This window comes from Melanaphis sacchari, unplaced genomic scaffold (genome assembly GCF_002803265.2).
Source record: "Melanaphis sacchari strain LSU unplaced genomic scaffold, SCAv2.0 Contig10_pilon_pilon, whole genome shotgun sequence".
NCBI classification, from domain to species: Eukaryota; Metazoa; Arthropoda; class Insecta; order Hemiptera; family Aphididae; genus Melanaphis; species Melanaphis sacchari.
The window spans coordinates 3,927,664-3,954,216 of record NW_020270420.1 but is presented as its reverse complement, the minus strand read 5'-3'; the positions used below and the strand labels follow the sequence as shown (position 1 = coordinate 3,954,216).

At 31.7% G+C, this 26,553-nt stretch overlaps 2 protein-coding genes across 4 annotated transcripts in view; both read left to right on the top strand.

Annotated features, from left to right (window-relative positions):
* Positions 1–11,751, top strand: part of LOC112603499 (chromosome transmission fidelity protein 8 homolog) — a 34,752-nt gene extending 23,001 nt beyond the window's left edge. For both annotated transcript variants that reach the window (XM_025352084.1, XM_025352085.1), the window contains exon 2: positions 8,217–11,751. In XM_025352084.1, coding sequence (XP_025207869.1) covers positions 8,247–8,579 — 333 coding nt within the window. In that variant the 5' untranslated portion in view covers positions 8,217–8,246 and the 3' untranslated portion in view covers positions 8,580–11,751. The remainder of the gene's footprint in view (positions 1–8,216) is intronic.
* Positions 1–26,553, top strand: part of LOC112603497 (protein gustavus) — a 55,275-nt gene that overhangs the window by 1,698 nt on the left and 27,024 nt on the right. The window lies entirely within an intron of this gene.

Here is a 26,553-nt window from a genome sequence, read left to right as displayed (position 1 = left end):
ATAGGTATATTATAAAAAGTTTAAGAATTATTATATTTTCCAAATGTAGATGTTAATCTGCTTATATATATATAAATGTGAAAATGGATTCCTGTCACGCATTTTCTCTGAAACTACTCATTTGATTATCTTGATTTTTTTTTTTTAATGAAAAAGTACATCGCGTAGCTTATTTGGATTTTGTAAGTTAATGAAAAATCGAGTTATTCATTTTTTAAATAATTAACAAATACGCACATTAAGATATTTTCTTTTATCCGTCTTATCAATTATTAGTTATTATAAGAAATTAGTATTTTAGTGAATAGTTGATGTAGTATAACAGTACAAAACTTTTTCTTTGTTTTTGGTTCATACTATTGAAACTTTATGAGTTGTTGGTTTTTGGCCCCGAATAAAAAGTAATTCAAATTTGGGTCGTTTAACAAAAAAATTAAAAATAAAGATATATAATTTAAAAAAATGTTGTTGTTAATAAATGGTTAAAAAAAGCAGCCCTGGGCGGGATAGCTATGTAAAGTTGATATTTCGAGAATATCTATATGCCAAATCAGAAAACCAAAAATATTTATCCATACGCGTAACGAAATTGCTAAATGTTAGCATTAAGCAAACAAATTTAACACGGATGTATTTTGCATGGAGATAATTAAAGTTTAGTACCTATACTATATTTTTGAAGAATATGGGTAATTATTTTATTTTCCCAAATTCGTCTTTAATGACTTAATTATTTCGTGGTTTTTGTATGAATACTTGTAGGTGTCTTTAAGTATATATAATAACTCCATAAAATGTTGTCTGTCTCATAACTCATAACTTCATAAGTTACATTAGTGTACGTAAATTATAATACTATTATTATTTCATTATTATTACGCGTTATTGTTGTTATTGTTAGTGCTGCTGCTAAGCTGCTTATTCTGTTTAACATTATATCGCCTCCGGAGTAAATTCTTCGTACTACCTAATAAAACGCAACGTTGCCAAACTGAAAAATCTGTGTGCCTGGTTTGTCTAAGAACCATACGCGCAAAAAAAAAACTTGTTTAAGGAAAAACAATATTATATTATATGTCTTGGCTTGTTTAGTGTCTTAAATTTCCATTATTATTCTAGCAATATTTCTTTTTTAGTTTAAATAATATTTTTTTTTATAATAATATGTAAAACCAACTACCAAAAGCTCATTTCCACAAGTTAATTGTTATGTATACCTAATTAGTTAATTACAATTAACATTACATTGACGAAATGTATGTATTTATGTTGTGAAACATATTTTATTTATATACGCGTATGTACTGCAACAAGAAAACATACAAAGTATAAATGTTTAATTTAAATATCTATACCGTGTGTATTTTATTTTTGTACTACTAATCTCTGGCTATAACGCCTGTAACTAATGACCTAACCACCAGACGTTCTATGTTATTATAGTATTACTTGTAACTTATACAAGGTCGATTATTAAAAATAATAATCAATTTTTTTGGAGTAAAGTATGACTTTGAGGAGGTCATCTTGTGTCAAACGATGTTTGTCTTCCTACTCTACTCTATGAAAATAATTTCAATGTTGAAACCGTAATGACTCACCGGATGTACTTATTTACGATGTTAATGTTTACAGTTTTAAGAAAAAGGTTTGCTCTCTTCGAGGATCTTTGAATAATTCAATATATTTTATTTATTTTTATTTTTTTCCCGCGATTCAAATTGTTGATTCATTGCCAAATTGTGATAATATTAGTAACTCCTCAACGATAATTGTAGCTCTGTAATAATACTTATCTATTTCTGTTGGTAGCACCGTTTCTATTTGTTGTCTAGGTTAAACTACGTCATTTTTGTCTTTTAGATTTGTACGAGGTCATTGTGTCTTGTCATGATGATTATTTAGTTTTTACAATAAAAAAAGATCTTCAAACTTTAATCAATAGTATGTCACAATAATAATAAACACATTGACCAATTCATTAAAATAAAAAAATATAATAATAATTATCAGTATATTTTAAATTTCAACACATAAAAATATGTTTTGTTATAACTTATTATTTGAATACTAAACTGAGTATTTAGCTGTATATGTATTATGCATTTAATCATAAAAATAATTCATTTAAAATCTGCAAAAAAACATTAAATTAGAGTGTACCTTAGGTCCAATTTTGTTTTGATACCCAGATCTGATTATTTATATGTAATTATATATAAGTATATAATATAAACAAATGTTATATTATTTAATGAAATTCAATGTTTGAATTGGTATTACTAAAGCAGTAAAATGGTGCCCATAGGCATAAAAAAATAAATCGTAAATTGCACAGAATTTTTATCTGTGACCTTCTAAATTGTTAGTCTTTTAACAGTTGAACTACTGTGGCAATGAGGATGCCAGCGCACTATTTGTTTTCTCTCTGACCCACGTATAACATCATAAATATACTTCCAGTAGAATAAACTTTGTGTTATTAGAGCTTTAGTATAGAATATTATTTGTGTTTGAGTGTTGATTTTTTAAGATATTTCAGTTGCTTGCAAATTATTTGTTAAATTATAGTTTAAAAATGCTCATATCTTGCTTTAAAATTTAAATATCATTAAAAAAAAAAACTTACAAACTTGTATAATGTTCTCAATCTTTGTGAATAATTTGATAAAGAGTTTAATATATAATGATTAATTCTTTCAAATGCTAAAGCTAACAACACAAGGTTAGTTCTGTTGAACGTAAATCGTCTACGTTGATTAGTAAAAGAAAACAAATAGTGCACAAACATCCTTTTATGATTGGTAAAAAACAACTGCTTGTTCTGATGGCAAATTGTATCTTCTGATTAGTAGAAGATAATAAATAGTTCATTGTGTGGTAAGGCGGAAATGAGTTATTTCAGTCATAGGTGACGTTTGCGGCATCAGCCTTCTCAAACGCACCCGGAACCATAAATACTATTTTTTTTGTCACCCTTTTGCCGCCTCTATAGCACTATCAATATTACGTTAATCTATAATGAATTGTTCTTTGTATTTATGTTTAATATATCAAGAGTAGAAATAATCCACCTACTAGTTAGTAATTGATATATATATATATATAATAAACGAAACCTATTGATTTTTATTTTTTTCTATAAATTGTATATTCCTATTTTAATTATTGCAAATTCAATATAATATATTTTTATAATTTATTCTTTAATTCAGTTTTAAAACAATTAAATTATAGTTTAATTAATTTATTTATTATTCAAAATCTCATTGTCATTATAACCTAATTTATCATAGATTATATTTAAAAAAAAAACTATGTATTTGAACTTTGGTAGTATTGTGTGATCCAAACATTTAAATTACAATTTATTCAAATGTATTTTACCTTACCTTAGAAGTTAAAACTTGATAATTATTTTAAATTTGTAGTAATTTAATCATCAAATTGTTATACAATTTAAAAATACGCTATTATACTGTGAATATTGTACTGTGGTATTTTATTAGTTTTCGTTTATAGTTTATTGTACCAATAACATATTTTAATGATGATCGTTAAAAGTAAATTTTGTGATTAATTGTTTATTCACAGCCGTATCGTGTATATTATTTAAACCAATGAAAATGTGTATAACACATAGGTATAAAAATGAAGAACATATAAAGGTAAAAGACAAAAATATAGTCCTAACCCGTAATAATGATTCCATTTACCTTTGAAGTGAATCTTTTCCCTTTTGATCGGTGTTATAATTGTAAGCAAACAAGTGGGTGAAAAGGAAGTCAAGGCAGAGTTTTGCAATTTAGAAGTGGTTGAGATTATTTCGATCACATACGCAATTTCTAATTTAACAGTTGGAAAATTATTCAACTTATCTTGTTGGCGTCTTCTTTTTATTATCACATCTTATGCTACATGACGCCATCAATTAATATTATTATATTCGTTTTTATCTCATTGTTACTTTACAGTACATCCATACTGTGTAATGTTTCATTATTGAAATACAATGCAAATACATTATCAGGTAGAAGGGGATTCTTTTACTATCTTCATATTACAATGACTATAATATTATACTTCTATAGCAGATAGTCTTTATAGTTTTCGCTGTACATTCTTGTATTTATTGTGGTAGGGAATGGTGCTAGATAATACATTGGGTCAATATTCGGTATGAATTTCAAGGTCTTGGTATGCATGACTAGAGTTTGTTGCCCAACATCACACGCTGGCGGGGAGAGGGTCAATTGGGTCTGGACCCCCCAGGTTCTAAATTAAGGTTGTAATTACACTTAACTTTTTCTCCCATATGCATAACACGTTTATAATATCATTTTAAAATTTAGAATAAAAAACAAATTATGAATTTGTTGAATCCAGAGGTTCTATAAATATTAATGAATAATAATTTAATTGTACCATTATCTAATTGTTTTATTAGTGGTGTTTTATGAATAGTAACTATATGATTAAATATTTTCTTGAATCATACCGACCAAATTGAAATCAATACATATTATGTACACATACATAACAGAATTGGTTTATTATTGCTGAACTACTTAGTTAATGATGTAATAAATTATGAAGAAATCATGTTTACTCTAATTGTTATTTATTGTTATAAAATCCGCTACTCGAACAATTAAGAATATATAAGTATTTAATATTGACAGTTTGTTGAAAATATTCAGGTAGTCATATTTGTATTTCCTTCTCAGCTAGTTGTTGTAATTCATATTCATAGATTAAAAGCGGATCAATGAATATATTTGCTTATAGTATATACTTTATACAATATACATATTATGTATTGATTTTACTATGTTTTTTTTTTTTTTTATAATTGTCATCACCTTTTGGTGCAGTTAATTTTTTTTAAACTTTGAGTTAAAATAAAAAAAATAAAAATACAGAAAAACTAAAATAATAAACAAATTTTTTAATTAAAGCCTAACAAATTCAAGTCTTCATTTAGGATCATTTTTCCTATACAATGACCATTGATTCAAATTTAACAAATTAATTACCATTGACTTACTCAACGACGAATTATGCACTCAATTCCTTGTATACAATACAATAACTTTCCAATTTTTTTCTTTAAGCTTTAAATTATACAATTGTTTAAATTATTTTAGATAATTTTCCAATGTATTTGACTTTTTTAGAAATTATAATATAGTATAAGTTATATAAGCTCGATTCTTTGTAATTGTGTGGTCTATATGTTTTTTTTAAGACTAGAAAACAAAAAAAAAACACATTGGCTCAACTTGTACACTATATTTTGGTATTTAAATATTTATTGTATTTTAGATTAAATTAATATAATTATTTAAATAAATATATTGTTTACTTACAATATCATAAAAAATAGTGCCTAGATGTTTGAATTGATAGTTTTGTTAATTTAGTTGGAAATGTTTTATAGCGTATATAAGGAGAAAATGAGACAAAATTTAATTAAAACACTGCCATCATTAAACGGGACACTGAAGTTTTATGTGCCCAAAATAGTTGGGTTTAGATATTCAGAGAAAAAATTAATTAAAGTTGTTGTAAAGTCCTAAGGTGGCGAGGGTTGAGTCTGTATGAAGTTCTCTCTCTTTGTGGAACGTTCGGTCGGGTGATATGCAACCCTTATATTTGTACCGAGAGAGAATAGTTGGACAAGGGTATTTGAGTAATTTTAAAGAGGGTTGTAGAATAACTTGAGTATCAATATATATATATATATATATTTAAGTAATAAATAACGTTAGTAAAATTAAAGTACGGAAAATCATTGAGTATATAATAAATATTGTACAGTTTATACTCAATAGTATAACATAATAATAGTTTATGAGCATGTGTAGTTTTTTTTGTTCCCTGAGACTTTTAGTTGTACCTACAAGTTAAATTGTATTTAGCGTGACAGTAAAATAGTGACTTGTAGTGAAATAAAATGAACAAAAATTGTTACGATTAACAAGAGACTTACGCAAACTGCCGACAGTATGAATAATAAATTATATAGCACGACAAGTTATCGTCGATAACAATTTTTTTTAAATTATTATTTTAGAATGAATAATTAAGAAAACAGAAATACAACAGAACTAAACAAGTAGCAATACTATAAAAAAAAAAACACTACTATAGTATCATTTAAAAATTTTTTCCAATTTTTAAACTATAATAAATAATATAATTTAAATGAATATTTTGATTTTTTTGAGGGAATTTTTGATATTTGTTAGGACATTAAAGCCCCAGCCCTATTTATAATTATTAAATTGTTACAAATGTTTTGTTTTTATTTAGGCGTTAAAATAATATATTATAATATATTTTTATAGCGTTATAAAATATATTTTATTATTATATACCATATAGGTACGTAATTATAACCGTTTTACATAGATAATTTGTATATATGACATTTCAGTAAATAAATATGTTCTAAAATTATACATTAGTTATTCATTATCTATGAAAAGTTGTCAATTATAAAAAAAATATCTTTAATGGTTAATAATTAATTTAAAATGTTGTATTTCAATAAATTATATGTTATTACAAATGTACACTGTTATCGCTAGTTGGAAACGTAACATATTTTATTATAATTTATAATATTAGTTCTCTACACAGGCTATGTTTAAAGGAGGTAGGTAAATACACTCCATATTCACTAAAAAACTAATATTAATTTAGATAATTGCAATATATTTACTAATTTATACATATTACATATATTAAGTGACACTGCAATATGTATAATGTTGTAAAAAGTTTTTGTACTTCAGGAGTTTAAAATAATAATTAGCTTATGAATGCGCGCGCGTATCATATTCAAATTACGCAAGTGACATAAATACAAAACAGTCAACAGCATTGACACGAAACGTTCTGAACGACAGTCCGTAAAATAATAATGTACTTCTCGTGAGATTATTGCGCGTAGCCCCCGTTGAGGGGACAATGGGTGTGGTTACCCACGACCCCACGGCGGCGAGATGGAATTCAACGCCATCTCTTGAGCGTTGTATACGTTTCACTTCTACCAGAACGGTCTCTTAATGCGTGCAGCATTTTTAATCTATAACGAAGTATATATTTCGATTAAATATTATTTATTTAGTAATCGTTTCCCAGTCGATCATGTTGATAATTTACTTCTACAATGGTAGGTCTTTCATTTTGACTCCTCATCACGTAGGCTGCCATACAACAAATCCTAATTGTATAATTTTTAATTTATAACTTCAGCTATATACGAGGAAAATGTTGGTCTCGGAGTCGTTATAATTTTATGTAATTTGCAGTAAATATTTTCTTAAAATCAGTATCGACATGTCTTATTATTGTAACAGGATTTTTTTTTTTTACAAATTTCACAAATAATCGTATACGTTTTAAATGTGATTGAAATGAGTGTCTGTAAACACACAGTGTAAAATATACTCCTGTAATATACAAAGACGTTATGCTTCACGTTCATAAATCTCAAATGTATCAATATCGTTTTCTGAGTAGCTTTTACAACGCTTTCTTATAGAAACATGGAGTGAAAACAGAATTTAACGCGTAAAGGCGTTGCGCATAGGCAACATATTCAACTTGTCGATTGCAACCACATGTCGTTGGCATGATGACACGTGTGATAAAATCAACATTCTTGCACATTAGTTTTAAGTTTTTATAATATATAAAGCGGTCAATATATTTTAGTTACTGACAGACCTTAAAAATTTTTTTGTCGCAGTGATCGTTACGACTGAGGCAAAACGTACATATAATATTATTGTGGATGCCAAATTCTAAGATACTTTTCTATACCTATATTACAAAAAAAAAAAAAAAAATTAAATTTTACGTGCTTTCTTTATAATCGTATGCCTGTGTTTTTTAATTTAAACTTTATTTAGAAATCAATAAGAGAAGTAGGAATTGTGACGTTTAAAAGATGACATTTTGGTTGTTAATTTAATGTGCAGTAATTAATTCTGATTTTATAAAAGTATTATTGGGATTTATAAATATATAAACGCCCACACTATGATAAATCATCATGTATACAACACGATTGCGTCTCAAGTCCGTCCCCCCTTCCTCAATCACAGAATTTGTAACATATTTTTAATTTGCCCCTATCGGATTGTTGTTGTTGTTGTTTCCTAGTTGTTGTGTTAAACCGGACACGTTTTGATTTGATTTTGTAGCGTATTGAACGAAAAAAAAACCGACCGAAAATGATTCTAGTGAAACTGATCGAAGACGGACTCGGGTCGCCGCCCGAGTGGGCCGCCCTAGAAGTACAAGGTGATCTCGAAACCCGTCGGCACACGCCCCTCGAATGTCAATACGTCGGTGATCTGTTCGCGACTATTCGGGACGGTGTGCCCATATTGATCATCGGCCATCACATCCTGTACGGCAAAGCGCAGACGTTCGACAAACCTCTCGCCGTGATGAAGAAGAAACCGGACGCGGACGAATACGTGGTCGAGGCCATAGTCACCAAAAAGTTGCTATTCAAGAACCGGCCCAAGCCTATCATTGCCTGTCATTCCAACGACCTTTGAATGTTTAAACGTTTTTTTTCCGTTTAAAGTTACGATTTCGGCGTCCATGCAATGATGATTCATTATAATAATATATGTAGTTTTAATTTGCCCTCGATCAGACATCGAATTGGTCAACAATGTATATTATTATTTGGAGTCGTTCTGCTGAAACTAAATACATTTTAATAAAAAAAAAACATTTGAATACACGTTATTTTTTTGACCTGCGACGTTTCTTTACTGTTGTTGTAATTGTATTTTTAACATTGGCGCGGCGCTGTTTTTCGAGTTGTTTTACGACGCCTAAATCTATTCAGCTAAGCAACTTAACTCTCACTAGTGATATCTAAGCCGCTAGTGTTTCTAACGGCGGTCGATGGTCGCACAATTTGTTATTTTTTACTCATATAAAATAATCAATTGATGTTTTATTTTTACAAGTACGATCGGTTTAGATTTCCTCACGATATTTTGCTACTTTTATATGATAGGTTCGACTGCTATCGTCTGAAAATCGTCTTTATTTTTGTAGAATTACGAAAAAGATGGCTAACAGACGTTTAATAATGATATGAACAAATATTGTCTTACTATGTCATGTTCCGAAATAAACGATATTGAGTCTGTATACTTATTACCGAATATATTTCGTTAACATCAACAACATTATATTAAAATGAGTAACGTATTCATCGATTGGGCATTTAGGTTTTATTTTTTATTTTTTTTTTTTCGTTTAATTAGTTTTTGCGGGATATAATTTAATAAATAGTGCACGTAGAGGTACATATTAATGCTAATCGATCCACGTCAACGACTGGCGTTGATGTTGTTGTTGTTGTAATGACATATTATACATTTTATCGCACGTTTTTAATTCGAACAATCGTCACGAAATGTAAATAATAGAATAATTGTCCATTTCGTCGTTTACTTGATTTTCGAATATTATTCTATAATACGTATGCATAACGTATATTTCTTGTTTCTTATTTTGTTTTGGACTGAAATCCATGTTGTGAGGTTTTACGTCTTTAGTCGTTCGGTTTTTATACCAGTCGTGTCGAGACGTAAACGTCGTTTTCATCGATCTTTTCCCTCTCGAAACGACATTGATCTCAAAACCACCATTGTAATCGTGTATATGGATAATTTTTCATCTATATGTATATCCGACATCGATTATTCTCCAAGCTATATTGATAAAATAGTTTAATTATGGCACGACACGAGAGTGTTGAGTTCGCGTAACATGATATCTGTGTACGAGAACAATAACGCGTGAACAAAAATCGCCTTATTATTTTTTACGCGTGGGGCGTAATGTAAAAAAGTTTCAAAAACAAAAACGTTATAATATTATATATCGGGCCTTTCCCTGTAGTCAAAGCTGTTGCATTACAAGACGTAGAGATGTTTGTATGTAGAACACCTATGTTATTACATTCGTCAAAAAATCACAAACGCGTATAATAACGCTGCAGAAAATGAGTGTTATAGTGAAATATTTGCTTGAGATGAGTTATATTTTAAGACGCCCGAGCACTCTCTCGATCTCTCTTTCTGCGTGTGTCTCTATTTCCCTCTTGACATATTGGCGGACAGAGCCACGTGATTCGTTGCAGTGATTTTAGGTTTTATTACAAGACTACAATGATGTTTTATTTTAACGAAATTATTCTTTTCTCTCGTCTAACCTGCATATTCGGATATCGTTTTGTTAATTCGACTGACAATAATGTACACGTATAATAATATATGTAATATATAAACACAAAACAAAAAACAATTCTCTTGAAAATGTTTGGTAATGATTTCTCAAAGAAAATCGGGTCGGCGAATTCAAGCCAAGGTCTCCTATGGTGTGAGGTATGTGAGTGCGAGCCGAGCGACGGTGGTTATAGACGGCTGCCGGTCGCTGAGACTGTTACAAATTCGTACGACCGAGAGGCCTGTTTCCAAGGACAAAGGACGCGATATTAATTAAGTCCCTCGATTGTCTCGAGTATGTATTATTATTATTAAAAATCTAAATCTTGGAAACGTTTCTTTATTTCGCGTGTAATTAATATCAACGTTCAATGTCAGGATTTTCTCCCACCCTCATTCGCCTATCAACTCGGCGTTTGAATATGATATATAAAAACACACATTATAGTTTATTGTTTATAAATATTATATTGTTATATTACAACGTTACCGTGTTTCAAATTTTAAAATACATTATTTATTATCTTATTTTTAAAGCTGTAATCTTATAATCGCGTGTAATAACTGCGTGCTACTATTATTAGTGCAGGTTATTTCTGGTATTAGTCTTCGAACATATTTTAATGTCAAAACATAAAAAGTGATAAAAATTAATCTTGCTTAATGTCAATAAATTGTAGGTGTACTTAGATTTTATAATAAAGAAAAATAAACTATTACTCCCAGAGAAATCAGTTTCAAGTGGAGAGTTTCTTTTTGAATGACGAGTGACGTATTATTTAATTTAAAATATTTATATAATAGATGAAAAAATTAATTGTTTGTCGTCTCTTTTTTATTATTATAATATGTAATTTATAGAACTTCGATTTAAATCATTCATAATTATGAAATATTATTATTTATGTACGATAAGGATATACCACCTATATACCTAACCTCATATTTGTATTTGAACGGTTGTTGTGTACTTACTGAAATTAATTTTAAAAAAATTTGCTTTAACCTTGGGTAGTATGCTTGAAATTTATTTGTATATTAACAATTGACTGAAACAGTGCCATCTCGACCTGATGATAATTTGTCAAAATGCAAGTTTCCTGTTATTGTAGGCAGAGAAATGGAACACATTCTTCTATTCATTGTTTAAAAACAATGAAATTATCATAATTATTTAGACTATTATATAGTATTAAATTATCAAAGGGCAAATGTCTAACACGATTCACTCCCGCCGCCTTGAAAGATCCTTGGTCTCTTTATTTTTATTTCGTTTTCATGGATACCGCATAATATCTATCTAGGTGTACTATATAATACTGTACTAAATTACAGAAAAATGTTCCGTGCGTATGTATTGACTTTGAAAATTTACCTCCGTGGTAAGATGTAAATTGCTTTTTTTTATATTTCATCTTAATCTATTAGTCTATCTTTCAATTTTAGTTATAATAAATAAATAAAAACAATAATACTTAACCTATCACATTATTATTTTATATTAAAATTATTTTGTTTATAATTAAATGAAAATAAAAAGATTGTTTCGTGTTTAGACTTAGTAGTTAGGTTAACCAGTCAGTCTCTTTAATTTCATTATTTTTTCTTATTAGTGGAAGACATGAATTCCAACTTTAAATAAGCTTCAGACATTTACTGTTCTCTAAAGTCTTACAAAAATTAGGAATCGTAATAATTAAAAGAATTCGTTATATTCCTATTTTAATAAGTAATAAACAATTTTTTACTTAACACTGTAACATTTTACACATAAAAATTACTGAAGCAGATACGTGCATAATAACACTAAGTGTTGATAAAATAACCAGTATGCCTTGTTAGTGGTGTCGTAAACTCGTACGTATACTTTATTCGAACAAACAAATTATTTGTAACAAATAACTTATATGGTACATTGGCACTAAGAGACCAGCCATGTGACTATATCTCTAAGACTGGCTGTGCGACTAAGACACGGGTTACCTTTTTTTTTTTTTTTTTAAAGGGTTTTTCTTACATTTTATTATTGAGTGTAATTGTTATTGCCTTCCGAAGGTCAATTTTTATTAATAAATGAGATAATACATTTTTGTTTAGATAATATAAGATTAGATTTTGTTTTTGTAAATATTCATAATGTATATCATACAAGTATAGTATGACTTAGGTGATTATGAGTAACACTATGATTGTATTATTATTATTTATAATCAGGAATTCAACGTTAATGATTATTAGCTTGTCCTATAAAATATTATATTGCTATTAGGCGCACATTTTTAGTATTTTTACAGTTTTTTTTTTTTTTTTATTATTATTATTAAATAATAAATACAATAATATTTATTCTTAAAATGTTTATAATGTTTTACAGTGTAATTCTATTTTGATTATGGTTTTAATTTCATAAAAGAATTGTGATTGTATTATTTGATTTTTACTTATAAATTATGCTTATTGGTTATCGTTAATGTCAAATAATTTTCTTTGTGTAGTATTTATCATTACATTATTTGAAACCATAATATGTATATATAGTAAATATTATATTTATAGATTATACTTACCAATTTTCTATTGACTATATTTCCCAATATACATTCACGGCTGGATGAAGAGCTTTGGTTGTCTTTTTAGACTTTAATACAAAATAATAGCTGTCCTACTTTCCTGACACCGTTTATCTGTACGCTTAAACAAAATCAATACAGACGTGTCAATGGGTAGTATTAATTATAGCATTATTTATAGATTAATTGTTATCATTACCTAAGCGATACCATTATCTACGGTTAATAATAGGTTAGATAAAAATATATTATTATAATAGGTTTTATACTATAAAAATCTTTGTACTATATTTTTATAATATCGTGAGTATACGTACAGTACACTTTAGCAGCAGTCACCAGTTACCGATCAACCCGCGACGGTCACCGGTCGTAGATGATTATATTTTCGTATTCTTTATAAATGACGAGTTAATATAAATTGTTATATTATATGTTTTTTATCCAATGATAGTTTTTAAATGTCATATTAGATATAATAAATACCTAGATACTGGCTTCTATCCTAATCTTTAATATTAACATATTGTTTTATGGTGGTCCTGTGATAGTCTGTAAGCTGCAATAAGCAACATACGAGAATAACATATTTTAGTTGATTTTACTTTTTGTTTTACTAAAATAATTTTTACGAACTTTGCATTAAATAAAAATGAATGACAATATAGATTTTCTCGAAATTATATTACTTTGGTCGAAAAAAGACCATTTATTAATATTTTAATAGCACTTCATATAACATAATTAACGATTTTTCTTTTAAAAGTAGAAATAAATAAAATAATACCTTATATTGGGTGGATTAATTGAATAAGTATTGCCTTATCTAGTTAAAAAAAAATCACTCTGTATATATTATAGTGATCCAAAATATTTATTATAATTTATATCGTACATTCGTACGTGTATATAGTTTTATTTACCGTATAATTGATTAATTTTCATAAAAGTTCACTGATAAACTACTATTTTGAAACTAGATATACGTATTGCCTAAATCATGTTATTACATTTACATCGGAGTACCAGGCGCCATCATTTTTTGTTCGCGGCGGACCGTTTCGTTTTTAAGCGTCGATCAATATATCTCGTACTATTTAAACCGGAGGGACCAAATTTCCCATGGATTCCATTGGCCACTACTGTCCGTATATTATATGTATATGTTTTTTACCGCTGCATATATTATTATATGTGCTATTCAAAACACTGTATACATGCACAAGCAGGATTTGTGATTTGTGCGCTTATAATATAAGTTTAATTTATATTTATCCAAAATGTTTGATCGAGTAATAATAATAAAAATAATTTAGTCTTGTCTACATCAGACGGTAATGGTTGTCGTTGTCGGTAGTATAAGAGTATAACATTTGTGAATGCATTTATATAATATATTATTATATCTATATGAAAAGCATTTTTCGTGTAATTTCCATTTTTTTCTTTTCGCAAACAAATAACTTTCATCTGACACTGCGGTTTCGGAGGTAATAAACAAATTATTCGAAAGGTTAGATTTGAAAACTTAATAAAGACATGTCTACGGGACTGTTGCTTGACTGCAGTAGGTATAGTACGAGCAGACACACAATAACATATTACTGTTTGCATATTATATGTTTATCGTGGTATACTGCAGGTATTAATTTGTATTATTATAGTTTATAATTTTGGGTATGAACAATAGAAGAAAAACCTTGAATTAGTCAATTCCAATATTATTTCAACAAATGTATTTATTTTTTCCTTTTCTGTAGCCCTTTAAACGTTAATCTGTTTCGATCGAGTGTTTATCTTTTGTTCTACGAGTACAAATTTTCCCCACACGGTGTATAGTTTTCTGTGTACCTTTATGCTGACTGTAGAAAATAATATCCGACAATAGATTTCTCTAAACAAACCTTTGGTAACAAAAATCTATATACATATATAGTACGTATATATACTGTTGCAGCTGAAACTGTGTATATATCAAACTTATATACACACGCGCACAAAACATTTTAACCGTATATATTTATAAAATATATGGTTTGAGTGCACATAAAATGTGAATCATATTGTAGTTATTTGAGTAAAATGGTTTATTATAACATAGACTAAGAAGGAACCGGGATCAGCTCATCCAAATTACCTTTTTTAACAATATCATAATAGGTAGTACACTTATTACGGTGTTCGTAAAGGAATTATGATATCGACGAAAACGCTGGGCTATGTTTAGCAAATGGTTAACATTTATCCCGAGCATAGTAAAAATATTGCACATAATAATATGTAAAATGTTTTGTACATAGTAAGTACTTACATAGTATCTATACATTCCATAGTACCGGATAACGAATTTGGCTATTTTGTTTTAATAGCAAAGGCGGCCTATATGTACAACTATATAACGTAACAAGTATGATGATAAATTCTGACTTTACTCAACTGTTACTTTTACATATCCGTTCATTATAATGTACCAATTACAAGTTACGTGTTATTATACCTCTTAAAATAAAAATATTATGATAAAATCTATCATTATAATTATGAAATTTACACTTATGAATTATGAGTCATGACATTAAAGTATTTATAGTTTATTAATTATTATAGTATTAACTTAACCACTGTTTAGCAATTTTTCAAATATATTTAACTTAAAACAACGTTTGAGGTAAAATAACCCCTTTGTAACCCTCGATCATCTGTAAATACCCCTTCGTATTTTAGTAGTGTATAATATTATGTACGTACCAGGCTGTCGTCCATGTTTATATCGATCGGCATGGTGAAACAAAATCGTTATTTAAAACTTACTGAAAAAAAGTGCATAGTTTTCGAGTTCACCAGGGACTGCTAGACAGAATGACGCTCATAAATATATATTATGCTTTTTTTTATATCGCGTATATATTTTTGTACAGATAATACAATAATAATATAATATTAAAATACGTAGCTCGCGTGAGTAAATATACAGCTTAGACTAGATTTGTTGGTGCGGGATTCCATCTATAATGGTCTAGTGTAATGTACGTATTATACGTACCAGTATTATAATATATCCGTAACAATAATTATAATGCAGTCTGTGTAATGTGTATACGCCGTGTTCGTTCCAAAAGTATACGGGCACGTCTGACAAAAAAAAAAAAAACCGACCTTATGGCTTAATAATAATAATATTTAAACCAGCTCGACCCTGTATACTGGCAGCGGCAGCAGCTGTCCATCAGATAACGAAACGCGCGGTGCACAACGTGTTATTTCGGGTATGCATGTGCAGTGTGTACGAACTATAATATACAGGGTGTCATGCCTTGTTCATTGTATGTGCACGCGTACTCTTGATATTCACCTATCCTGTCGTGACTCGATAATTCGTGCAAGTTTCTGTTATCTAGTATACAAAAATTAATGGATTTCGATTGTTTAAAATTTTTTTTTTTTGAACCGAAGTCTCCGAGGTTTTCTAAGAACGACGAACACAACAAAATATCGATATTGGAATAAAAATCACCATTAACAGACACGGACACCTTGTATATGCTCCACACTCGGAGGCTGCACGCGAGTGTATTTAATCGTATTGTATGATATACTTCAACAACGGCGGCTCGACAAAACGCATTTCGTACACTCGTTTTTAAGTATTACAATATTCAAACTATATAGTCGACTCGACGAAAACTGCATGATATATTATATCTCTGCAAAAGAGCAGCAGCCGATCGTCATCCCGCGTTCGTCCGTATCGTATATACCACGCTTGCTATTTATTATATAATATGCATATTAGTGGTGCGTTCGTCAGTATGCATTATAATATATTATAGTCGGGACTCCACCACCACCATCAACCCGAGGGGGTTGTCGACCTCCACCGCCGCTGATGTGTTATATTTACGCACGCACGCACACCCTTCGCACCACGTTCCCGTCGGGTTTATTGCTAGCGACACGCAGCCTTCGTGCCTTATCGCTAGGGACCGCCGCCCTGGCATCACCCTCCGAAACTCTGCGCGCAATATTCTCAGACCCCAAACGAGAACGTTCAATTTCTGCATGAGAGCTGAAAAAGAGAGAGAAAATTTTGAAACTATATACGCGCACACGTTGAACGTATCTATATAGATCTGTCGTTGACAGCAGTCCAACTTCTCTTCCGCGTAAACGATGACCCGGAAAATTTTTCACCTCTCCCGATAAATGGTCTTCGGTTCGCTTTCTCATTCTTTTCGGCCACCATATCGGAGATGTATCATTATTCATTACACTCTATTAAATTTCGTTGTCGATAACAACGACCGGAAAACTAAATTCAAAAACGCCAAGAGAAAATCTGTTTTTTACGCTTGTTATCATCATCATTATATAACTTGTTTTTATTATGTACACGATTATGTGGAGACAAGAAACACCTCTTAATTTATGGATACAATGTTTTTATCCTCTCAATGTGTCAAGATATCCGTTTTTCACCGTCTCTGCCATATGTATGTATCCGTCGGTTGAATTTATCGATATATCCACATAGAACTCGAAAGACTTTTTCTGCCTTAGCTGTAGTCGTCGTTATAATTGAATCCTCGGTGCGCGCGCGCACTCTCTCTCTATCCTCCATCGAAACGTTCTCCACAACATGACACTAATACCGTAGTATATGCTGTATGTGCTTATATATATAAACATATGCACTCTGTTACTGACTCCCTTATCGACCCGAGACCACCCCTCCAAATGTACTCTACATAACCCAAAAAACCCACGATTCCCATCCCACTCATGTTCCTATCACTGCCGCCCTTCCTAATCTCGTATCCGCATATATATTATTTAATAATAATAATAACCCTAACGAACGCGTGTGGTCGGAAAATAAAAAACCGCCTACGTTCAATTAGAACTATTAATAATATAAATGTCGATGCCATGTCCGTCATAATTCCGCGGCACAATCACGGGATAAAGGGTCGTCTGCATTTATAAAAATCAATTTTGAAATTATTTTTTCCACCCGTTTCCGTCATTATCGTTATCATAATTTCGTGACCGCGTGGATACAATACGGAAAGTCGTGTGTCCGTAACTATAAAACTAAATTATACGTATACCCATACGGAATTCAACCTGACTGACGCTGCGACTATAATATAGCCTGCATAGAGGAAAATAATAAGGCTGTATTTATATAGGTATATTGCTCTCGGGGTACACCGTGCGTATGCCTATATGTATGTATACCTATATAATGTATATACGTGACCGTACCTTTACGTTCAGCATTGGGATAGAGAGACCCTAATAGAAACCCGACGCATTAAACCGGTTTCAATTTTTTTTTCCGTGTGGTTTTCCGTCGAATAGCCCAACAAAGGCGCGTTCAGGAATTTCAAAATACATATATAGAACATAGGTATTATATTTTTTTTCACCATCAAAATACGACCAGGAAGCTTATTGTCGAAATAAGTTTTTTGATTTAATATAGGAACTGGTTTAACAATTAATATTTAATACGTTCTGGTAAAAAAAAATAAAAATACGCCGCTACCACTCTATATGGGGGCTGTACACTATTGTTTCACACCCTATATTAACTCAATATGCTTATATGATTCATTTTTTTTTGTTTCAGGTAAATATATATATTTCAATTCATACTACTATGCTTGAGAATTAACAACCGTTTTTTTCTTGGTAAGTGTTTAATTTTAATATTGTTATGTCTACATATATTTAAAATTAAAAAAAATTGACTGCATACTATCGCGTTACATCAATATCATCATGCTGTTATGTGATGCTTATTCGCTTTTTCTACATTTTTATAAAAAATCAAATTTTAATTTTACGTATTTTCTTTTGAACTTGTACTGTGCTTGGAATTTAAAATACCTAGTTATGTCAAGTCTCAGGAATTGAAATGTTTTTAAGACAAACCTTCAAATAAGTAATTTCATACCGAAAATCGCAGAATTTTGGAAAGAAAATATTCTCTTAAAAAAAAAAAAAAATATATTAACGACGTATTGTCTTGCCTGTGGCCAGCCTTCTGTAGATATATACCGTTCGTTTGGCCGTAGTTCTTATGACACGGCATGGCATTGAACGGTTTGGCCCAGCCGGTAATTTTGTACATCAGAATATATAAGATTACTAAGACTGCCGTACGGTATTATAATTACTTTCGTCGGAGGCATAATTAATAATATGGTTTTCACCGGTGCCCGGTGCTGAAAATCGGCTCGTTTATCATTTTCGCGTTTGTTGCGCAACGGACGGTCGGTTTATTTCTCTCTCGGAGTCGGCCTGGGAACGAATTCGTATCTTCAGCCGGAGACTTATCGGGCAAAAGAGAAAATCCCTAAACGAGAACACGACGGCTGATTGGCGATTCCCTTGTATAGCTATTATGGGATAGTATAACGCGTGTTGTATCGTGAAAATAAAACACTATCTCAATATCAAAATATCTGTCTCGTACTTGTATAATATAATATACAATAATTAATAATATTACGGAATTTAGACAGGATTTTTTATCTCGCGATAACGATAAATACTTCGTAATATATTCAATATACGTTTATATATGTATGTATTCTGTAATCTGTAATATGAGCAAGACGACGACATGTGCAGTATTGAGTATTGTAAACTGTAAAGGGAAAAAAATCGCGTCTCGTATACGACGGGTGTTCGGTGGGTTCGTTGTTTTCGTTTCGTGAGTGCGTTCGTCGTCGACGTACTACGTTGATTGTGGTGGTGGCGGTGATGGCGGCGGGGTGGCGGCGGTGCGTGTTCCGGGCGGCCGATAGAAAACTGGCAACGCCGCGCACAGGATCGACAGTCATGCGTTGCCTAGGCGGTCGGAATATTGATCCCGTCGGCCCCCGGCGCACGTCGTGCGCTACGTTGCAATGCCTCACGACAAAGAATCCGTCTTCAAAAAAAAAAAAACAACATTTATATACCCAAACAAAATGCACCACCATCGCCATGTCTGCGGGGGTGACTTCTTCACACATAAAAGACAGGAACCCATCGGACGAAGACCAAGACGAATTCTTGATTTTATTTATCTTTCCTCCGCGCTACGAAAGGTCCAAAATCTGTTCGTGATAATTTTTCCCCATTTGTCGCCTACAATTTTACATCCGAACACGAGTGAGTGGTTGCAGCCGTGCGATACATAACGAGTACGTTTAATGATAGTAAGCTATACAACGATCGGTGCTAATCGTCTAGTAAAACAACATACAATGTACAATATACAGTATATTATAATGTATATTTATATCTATTTATGTAAATTTCGTTTAAGGCGATTTGTGGTTTCGGTGTATTTCGTGACAGGTTTTACGTAGCAGATGTGTTTTCCATCGGTTGGTTTTTATTTGCGAATCGATTCATTTAATGACCAGCCTCACGTGAAATTATTCATTATTATTTATTAAGTTTAGGTACGTTGCGTTTAAGAATATTATATGTGCTGCACGCCACTGCGTTGCAGGATGAGCTTGCAGTGTGCATTGCATCTGTCGGTCCCCTCTCTCGTTGCTATAGCAATAATATATATAGCTGATATACCTACGCCATTCGGTCAGCGACAGTATAACGTCGTCAAACAGCCGTAAGATAAGTGTATTACGTATATACACAAATCGAAATGCACATAGGTATACCCCCAACAATTGATTTTCGAAAACAATAACAACTGACTATGACGTATAAGTAGATATTTCAAAACAGCTTTATTAAAAATTATAATTAGTATATATATATACTATGCGATCATGCATTATATACAATGGTGTAGGCCGAGGAATACCAGGAAATCAACAATCGACATAGTGTTGTGTAATTTTTTTACAGGTTTTTTTAGTTAGATGGAAAAATAACTATGACGAAAGGATTTACGGAATACTTTGATTAATATAGAACTTTGTATCGCATTGCAATTTGCAAATGATAAAAAATTATATTAATAAGCAAGTAATATTTATTTGCATATTGCCTTCGCCGTCATTGTATATAGCTGTCCAAGTTTTTGCACAACTAGGAAATTCTTCATAAATGTAAACGAGTATATACTACAACAACTTATACATTATATTATGCACTGTAAAATTTCAAATAAATATATACTTTATGTATTGTGTATACAGGAAGACATTAGCGTAAAATATTTTTCTTTGACAATTTAATTACAGGATTTTTAACGATCATTAATTAATAATTTAATAATTATATAATTGTTAAGTAAATATACTTTATAATCTGTACTGTAGGCTGTGCAAGAACATATTTTCATATAACATACGAAATAATAATAATGTTAGTATCATATTATTATACTTTTACGTTATTGTATATCTAGTCGATAGAGTGAATAACCTATATATTATAGAGAAAAACGATCGACTGCGATGAGACAAATGAAAAATTAAGTTACAGACTAGCTTGTGTTTTGGAAGAAAATTCTTCATTGAAAGAAGTAACATCTTTCATTAATAATTTGACGGAAAATCTACCTAAATGGATCATAACTAGAACATTAATTTAAAATTCGCGCTGACAATATGTATAATTAATGTACATTATATATTATACTATATTCAAGTCAAACTTACAAATTATAACCCTGCAAATCAATTAGCAGTTCAAGTAGTTATTTTGTAAGTTGAAAAAACGGCCACAGGTTGAAATTTAAAATCGTACATGATATATTAATATGTCAAATTCAATTAAACTAAAATGTTTTTTTGTATTTGTAACTATGAATATTTTGATTGTTTATACCATGAATGTAAGTAATAATGTAATAGTGAAACCTTGAAAACAATCGTGCCGGAAATACAACTTTGTATTCGAGCATAAAATTCTAAATCAGATTATATATAATATGATTACGTTGTTCATAGTCGGCAGTGTGAAAATCGTAGAACTTTATTCTTTAGATAACATTATTTAAGTTTCCGGGTCGGCCGCCGTGGCAACCTGTAGATTAGATAGTGTTTTAAAAGAAAATAATATTACATTGTAACTTATTAGCTATTACTTTACCTAGTTATATTGATTTTGTTTATGAATATATTTAATGATGAATCGAAGACTGACTAACTGTCTCACGATAATTATTGTAAAATGATTTCGTGAGAAAAGAAATACGACACTGTGAAAAAATATTTGTTGATTGAACGCGAGATATAAATGAGATACGTACAAAAAGAGAGGGTGTTTGTGGCATGGTTTGTCTTAATCATTTATTTTTGCAACGAATGAATGAGTAACATTATTTTTCGTATAAAATATAATTAAACATCTCTTCTTTTTTTTTGCAACAAATTATTGATCATCATTATTTACTTATCTTGTTTTTTTTGTTTTTGTTTTTGCTGACAAAACACAGTCGATTGTAATTGTTTTTCATAGTAAAACTCCGGAAACTGGTTAATTTTTCATATCATATAGACGTCAAATCTAGGGTCTACATTCTACAGTTATTTGTAAACATTAATTACATAATGCAGAATATAGATGGGAGTTTTGTGAAAACTGGCGGGATTAATAATAATTTATTTACCACCCCAATGTTTCCCTATATATTATCAACTGTATGGTAATTTTTCGGAGGAAGCCTATCCACTCTTTTTTTATTTCCATATCTCATCCCTTTAAATAATTAATTTCTTTAAAAATGTCATGATGCCTTCCCATAGTGGAAATCCCATTGATACAATTGCAATTACATGTCATAATTTTATTAACTTCTGATCGTGTTTAGTATATACTATATATTACTATTACACTGTGTTGTTAATACTCTAATTTCGTTTAATCATTAATACTTTATTTTATTCCACATTATTGTTATTACATTAATTATATTCACAGAGATGTAAATATATGTTTTAATACGATTACGCATTTCCGCTCCAATAATCGATTCAAACAATTTCGATGATGATAAAAAAACGGATTTCTAAGCACAATAATAATATTATTATTATCAAGATAGTCGCGTGCGTTTGTGCCCCCCTCCCTCTTACACTCTTGCACAAAAGTCTGTGGCGTCAAAGCTCGTCTTCCGTCGCGACGTGACGGGCTACAGCCTCAGATTTTTATGGTTTTTTCGTATAGTTTTTTGGAGGCCTGCCAGAAATGATCTCGCGACCGTTAGTTGCTGTTGTCTCATGCAAGGTTTTTGGCATCGCGATCTGGCGATCCGTAGTCCTTACACATAATATCGTTGGTCTCTGTTATCATCGCTCGCTCACTCCATCGCTGCTGCCACCGCGTCGACTACACTACACCTGCGGCTGCGGCGTGGGTGAATAATGGGTTGGCTGGTGAATGTGACGCGGGAATGGGAGATTTTTAAGTCGAAATCTCGTGAACAAAAACTATGTCACCCCCGACCCAATGTGGACGGTGGTGCGGTCAAAAGGAAAAAAAACCTAACCACTAGTGCCAGTTGGCATTTTTCTCGTGCGGCGTCCTCTGTTATAACCGCGCGCGCGCGCGCTCGCGCCTATTGGTAGTCGCTCTATGATGAAAACGATGCGGACTGCGTTGGCCGGGTGTTACGCGCAGAGGACGACAACGAAATAGCACCATTACCACCGAGACGGGCCCAGCCATGTATGGAATTCTTGGCTCGACGTTATTGAGGCGGCGGCCGTCCCGCATTGAATACTACTTGTAGTAACAGGATTTCCTAAAACTACGGAAGCCGCGCACGTTTTGCCCGAACCCCGTGTACTGTGAAACGAATACGATATTAGAAAAACAAAAACATACGTTGTAAGAGTGTAAAAAAATAAAAAAAATACGCACCTATAGAGATATAACCGCTGGTTTAATAAAGTTTAATAATGTTTATATAATAATAAACAGTAACATACTTATTTCAAATAACTTTTTTTCGACTATTTTACCGTTTACCAACGAATATATTGTGCACTGAGCATGAATCATTATGAAAAATAAACTGCAGTGGCCGTCGTTTCGGCAACAGACGAGCGGAAATGAAAAAGAAAACGATTTCAGCGGCGGGAAAAGCGCGTTAAAAATACGTTCGACGCCACAACTATATAGTAGTCTACTAAGGCAATGCGACAATAACGGTGCGCTTGGTGCCTAACCCACGCTCGATTTCTATTTCTATTGTTGGCCCGTAAATGGTTTTCGCTAGTCGATTTTTAGGTTTTCACGAGTACCTGTATAATGTAAATTTATAATTATGATATATTTTACGTACCTATTGCCCAACTAAAACAATGTTGTTCGAAATTCCTAGTTTTGACTGTGTTTTAGCCATTATAAATTACAGTAATTCACCGCATATAGTTTGTTCCGCAAAAACAATCGAACTTCCCTTGTATTGTGACACGCATGTGTTGTGTGTTTTAAACTCGAAATATTATTATTATGACATCATATTAATATTCATTATTCGTCTGGTTGTATATCAACTATATTATGTATTATTAAAAATATTAATCATTATGTTTGTCAGTCGCGCGTGTGCGCGTTACCGATGTACTGTACCTACACTATCAACTACTACGCTATAGACAACAATCATCGGCGGTCACTCCTCCCGAGACTAAAACATTCGATACTCGACAATATTATAATCATCCTAATATCGTTAATAATAATCGATGATATTTTTATAGACAAAAAACAACGAAGACGTCAAGTCGAACTATTCAAATTATTAATATGTTTTAATAATATATTATCATTTAATATTATAATGTATTATTGTGATTTATTGTGTGCGATTATAAAATGGAAGTAGTAATATACTGAATGCGACAATATTGCCGACGTGCTCTAAAATCACTCGTCGTCGTGATACAGAGAATAATCTCGCGCATACGACGCCGTCCTCGGCTGGGATTCAATTATTATGTTATTTCTTAATCGCTTATCTTTCTCGTAGCATTTGACAACGTATCATTATGCAACAAAGCTACTAAGCGTACTTAATTTATTATCGTACACACGCGTAAATAATATTGCCTGCTTATTATTGCGTGTGCCGCTGGTCGCCCGCCACCGATTGGATTTGTTTACTATCTTTTCCTGAAACACAAGCTCCGAGACATTCGTATCAGCGCGGAACAGCCGATAGACGGTTTTCCCTATCAATCTTTGCGACGCCAACTCTCCTGTTTAACCCGCAATCGGAGTTCTTTAACTATTAACTACATAGTTATACACTGTATTAGCTACAGCGAGCCCTCGTGTTATAATAACACTGTCATCTTAAAATGCACTAGTCGAGGTGTTACACTGTTACCGACGGTTAACCCGAAAACTAAACAATAGGTACGTACGTCCTAGATTGTTGATCGAAAATTTAATTCAATCAAGTGCATATTAAACTCTCTTACTCTCTTCTTTCGCCATAGCGCCCATAACCTATATACGGTGAATTGTGTACATGTCGAGTTCAAATCGTGTATTTACGGAAAACCGATTAGTAATAATTTTTGTTTTTAGTTCAAATCACGGCGGCATTAAATTGCTAGTATATTTCGTGCGTTCTAACAAAAATGAATATTTTTCATCGATGTTATTGCTCGTATCACAAAATGTCCAACGGCACTTGAAAGTGAAGTCTATAACTCTGTATAATATTCTACAATATTGAACGGTAAAATAAATTTTAACAATGTAACTACCTATTAAACCATTATAATATTACACGTTTTTCTTGTATTTGACAACCATGGTTGAAAATAAAATATATTATTCACATAAATACCCACATATATAAACGATTTCAATATCTGTTTTGAATAATTTATTGTGATGCGATAATATATTATGATATTTTATGGTATGGCGATAAAATACAGGCGTAGTGTATAATATACGCACTCGCGTGGCACTTATAAGTTATAACCGACACATACTTTTGTAAAATTCATCGTAATTGCTATTACGCGCGCGTGTATTTATGTATTGCGGCAGCGATAATACCTATTCGAGATATCCAAAAATATATATATATCTGACTTTTTTTTTAAACGTTCAAGTTGTACCGTCGAATGACGATAAGTGTGTGTACAATCACTACAATCTGAAAGTGCAACTAACAATAGTATTAACCGTGTACGATGTGCGTCGTTATTATTCGCGTCGTCGACGACATAATATTAAATATTATATTTCGCTCTCGACCCGAAGTAAAAAAAAAAAAAAAATAAAAAAATAAAACAACAAAAACAATTAAAACCGAAATATCATTAAAAGAAATCCACCAGCCGCCGTATAGAGAAAATTTATTTTTTTTTTTAAAAAAGCCCCCTCGCGTGCTTGTTTGTTTCTCTCTCCCGCCGCGCGCGCCGAGCACGGCGGCGGCGATTCAAGGGCGTCACAATGGAGCGGGGCGTTGTGCGCGCAGCTGTTGGCACACTCCTCGTGCATGCGATCCCACCTCGCGCCGCCTCGACGGCCGTCGTCACTCTCGTCCGCGTGCTTGCGCGTGCGTGTTTGCACGGCTTTTTCGGCGTACCACAAAACAATCGCGCGGCACAGCTGATATGCTTCGTTCGGTGCGTATTGCTACGACTCGCGCGTAAGATCCTCCGGCAGGCCTATATTGCCGCCGCCGACGGACGCTGCCGCCGCCACACGGACGTCCAGTCGTACGCATCGGCGATTATCGTCGAGACCGCCGACAATCGGCATCGGCG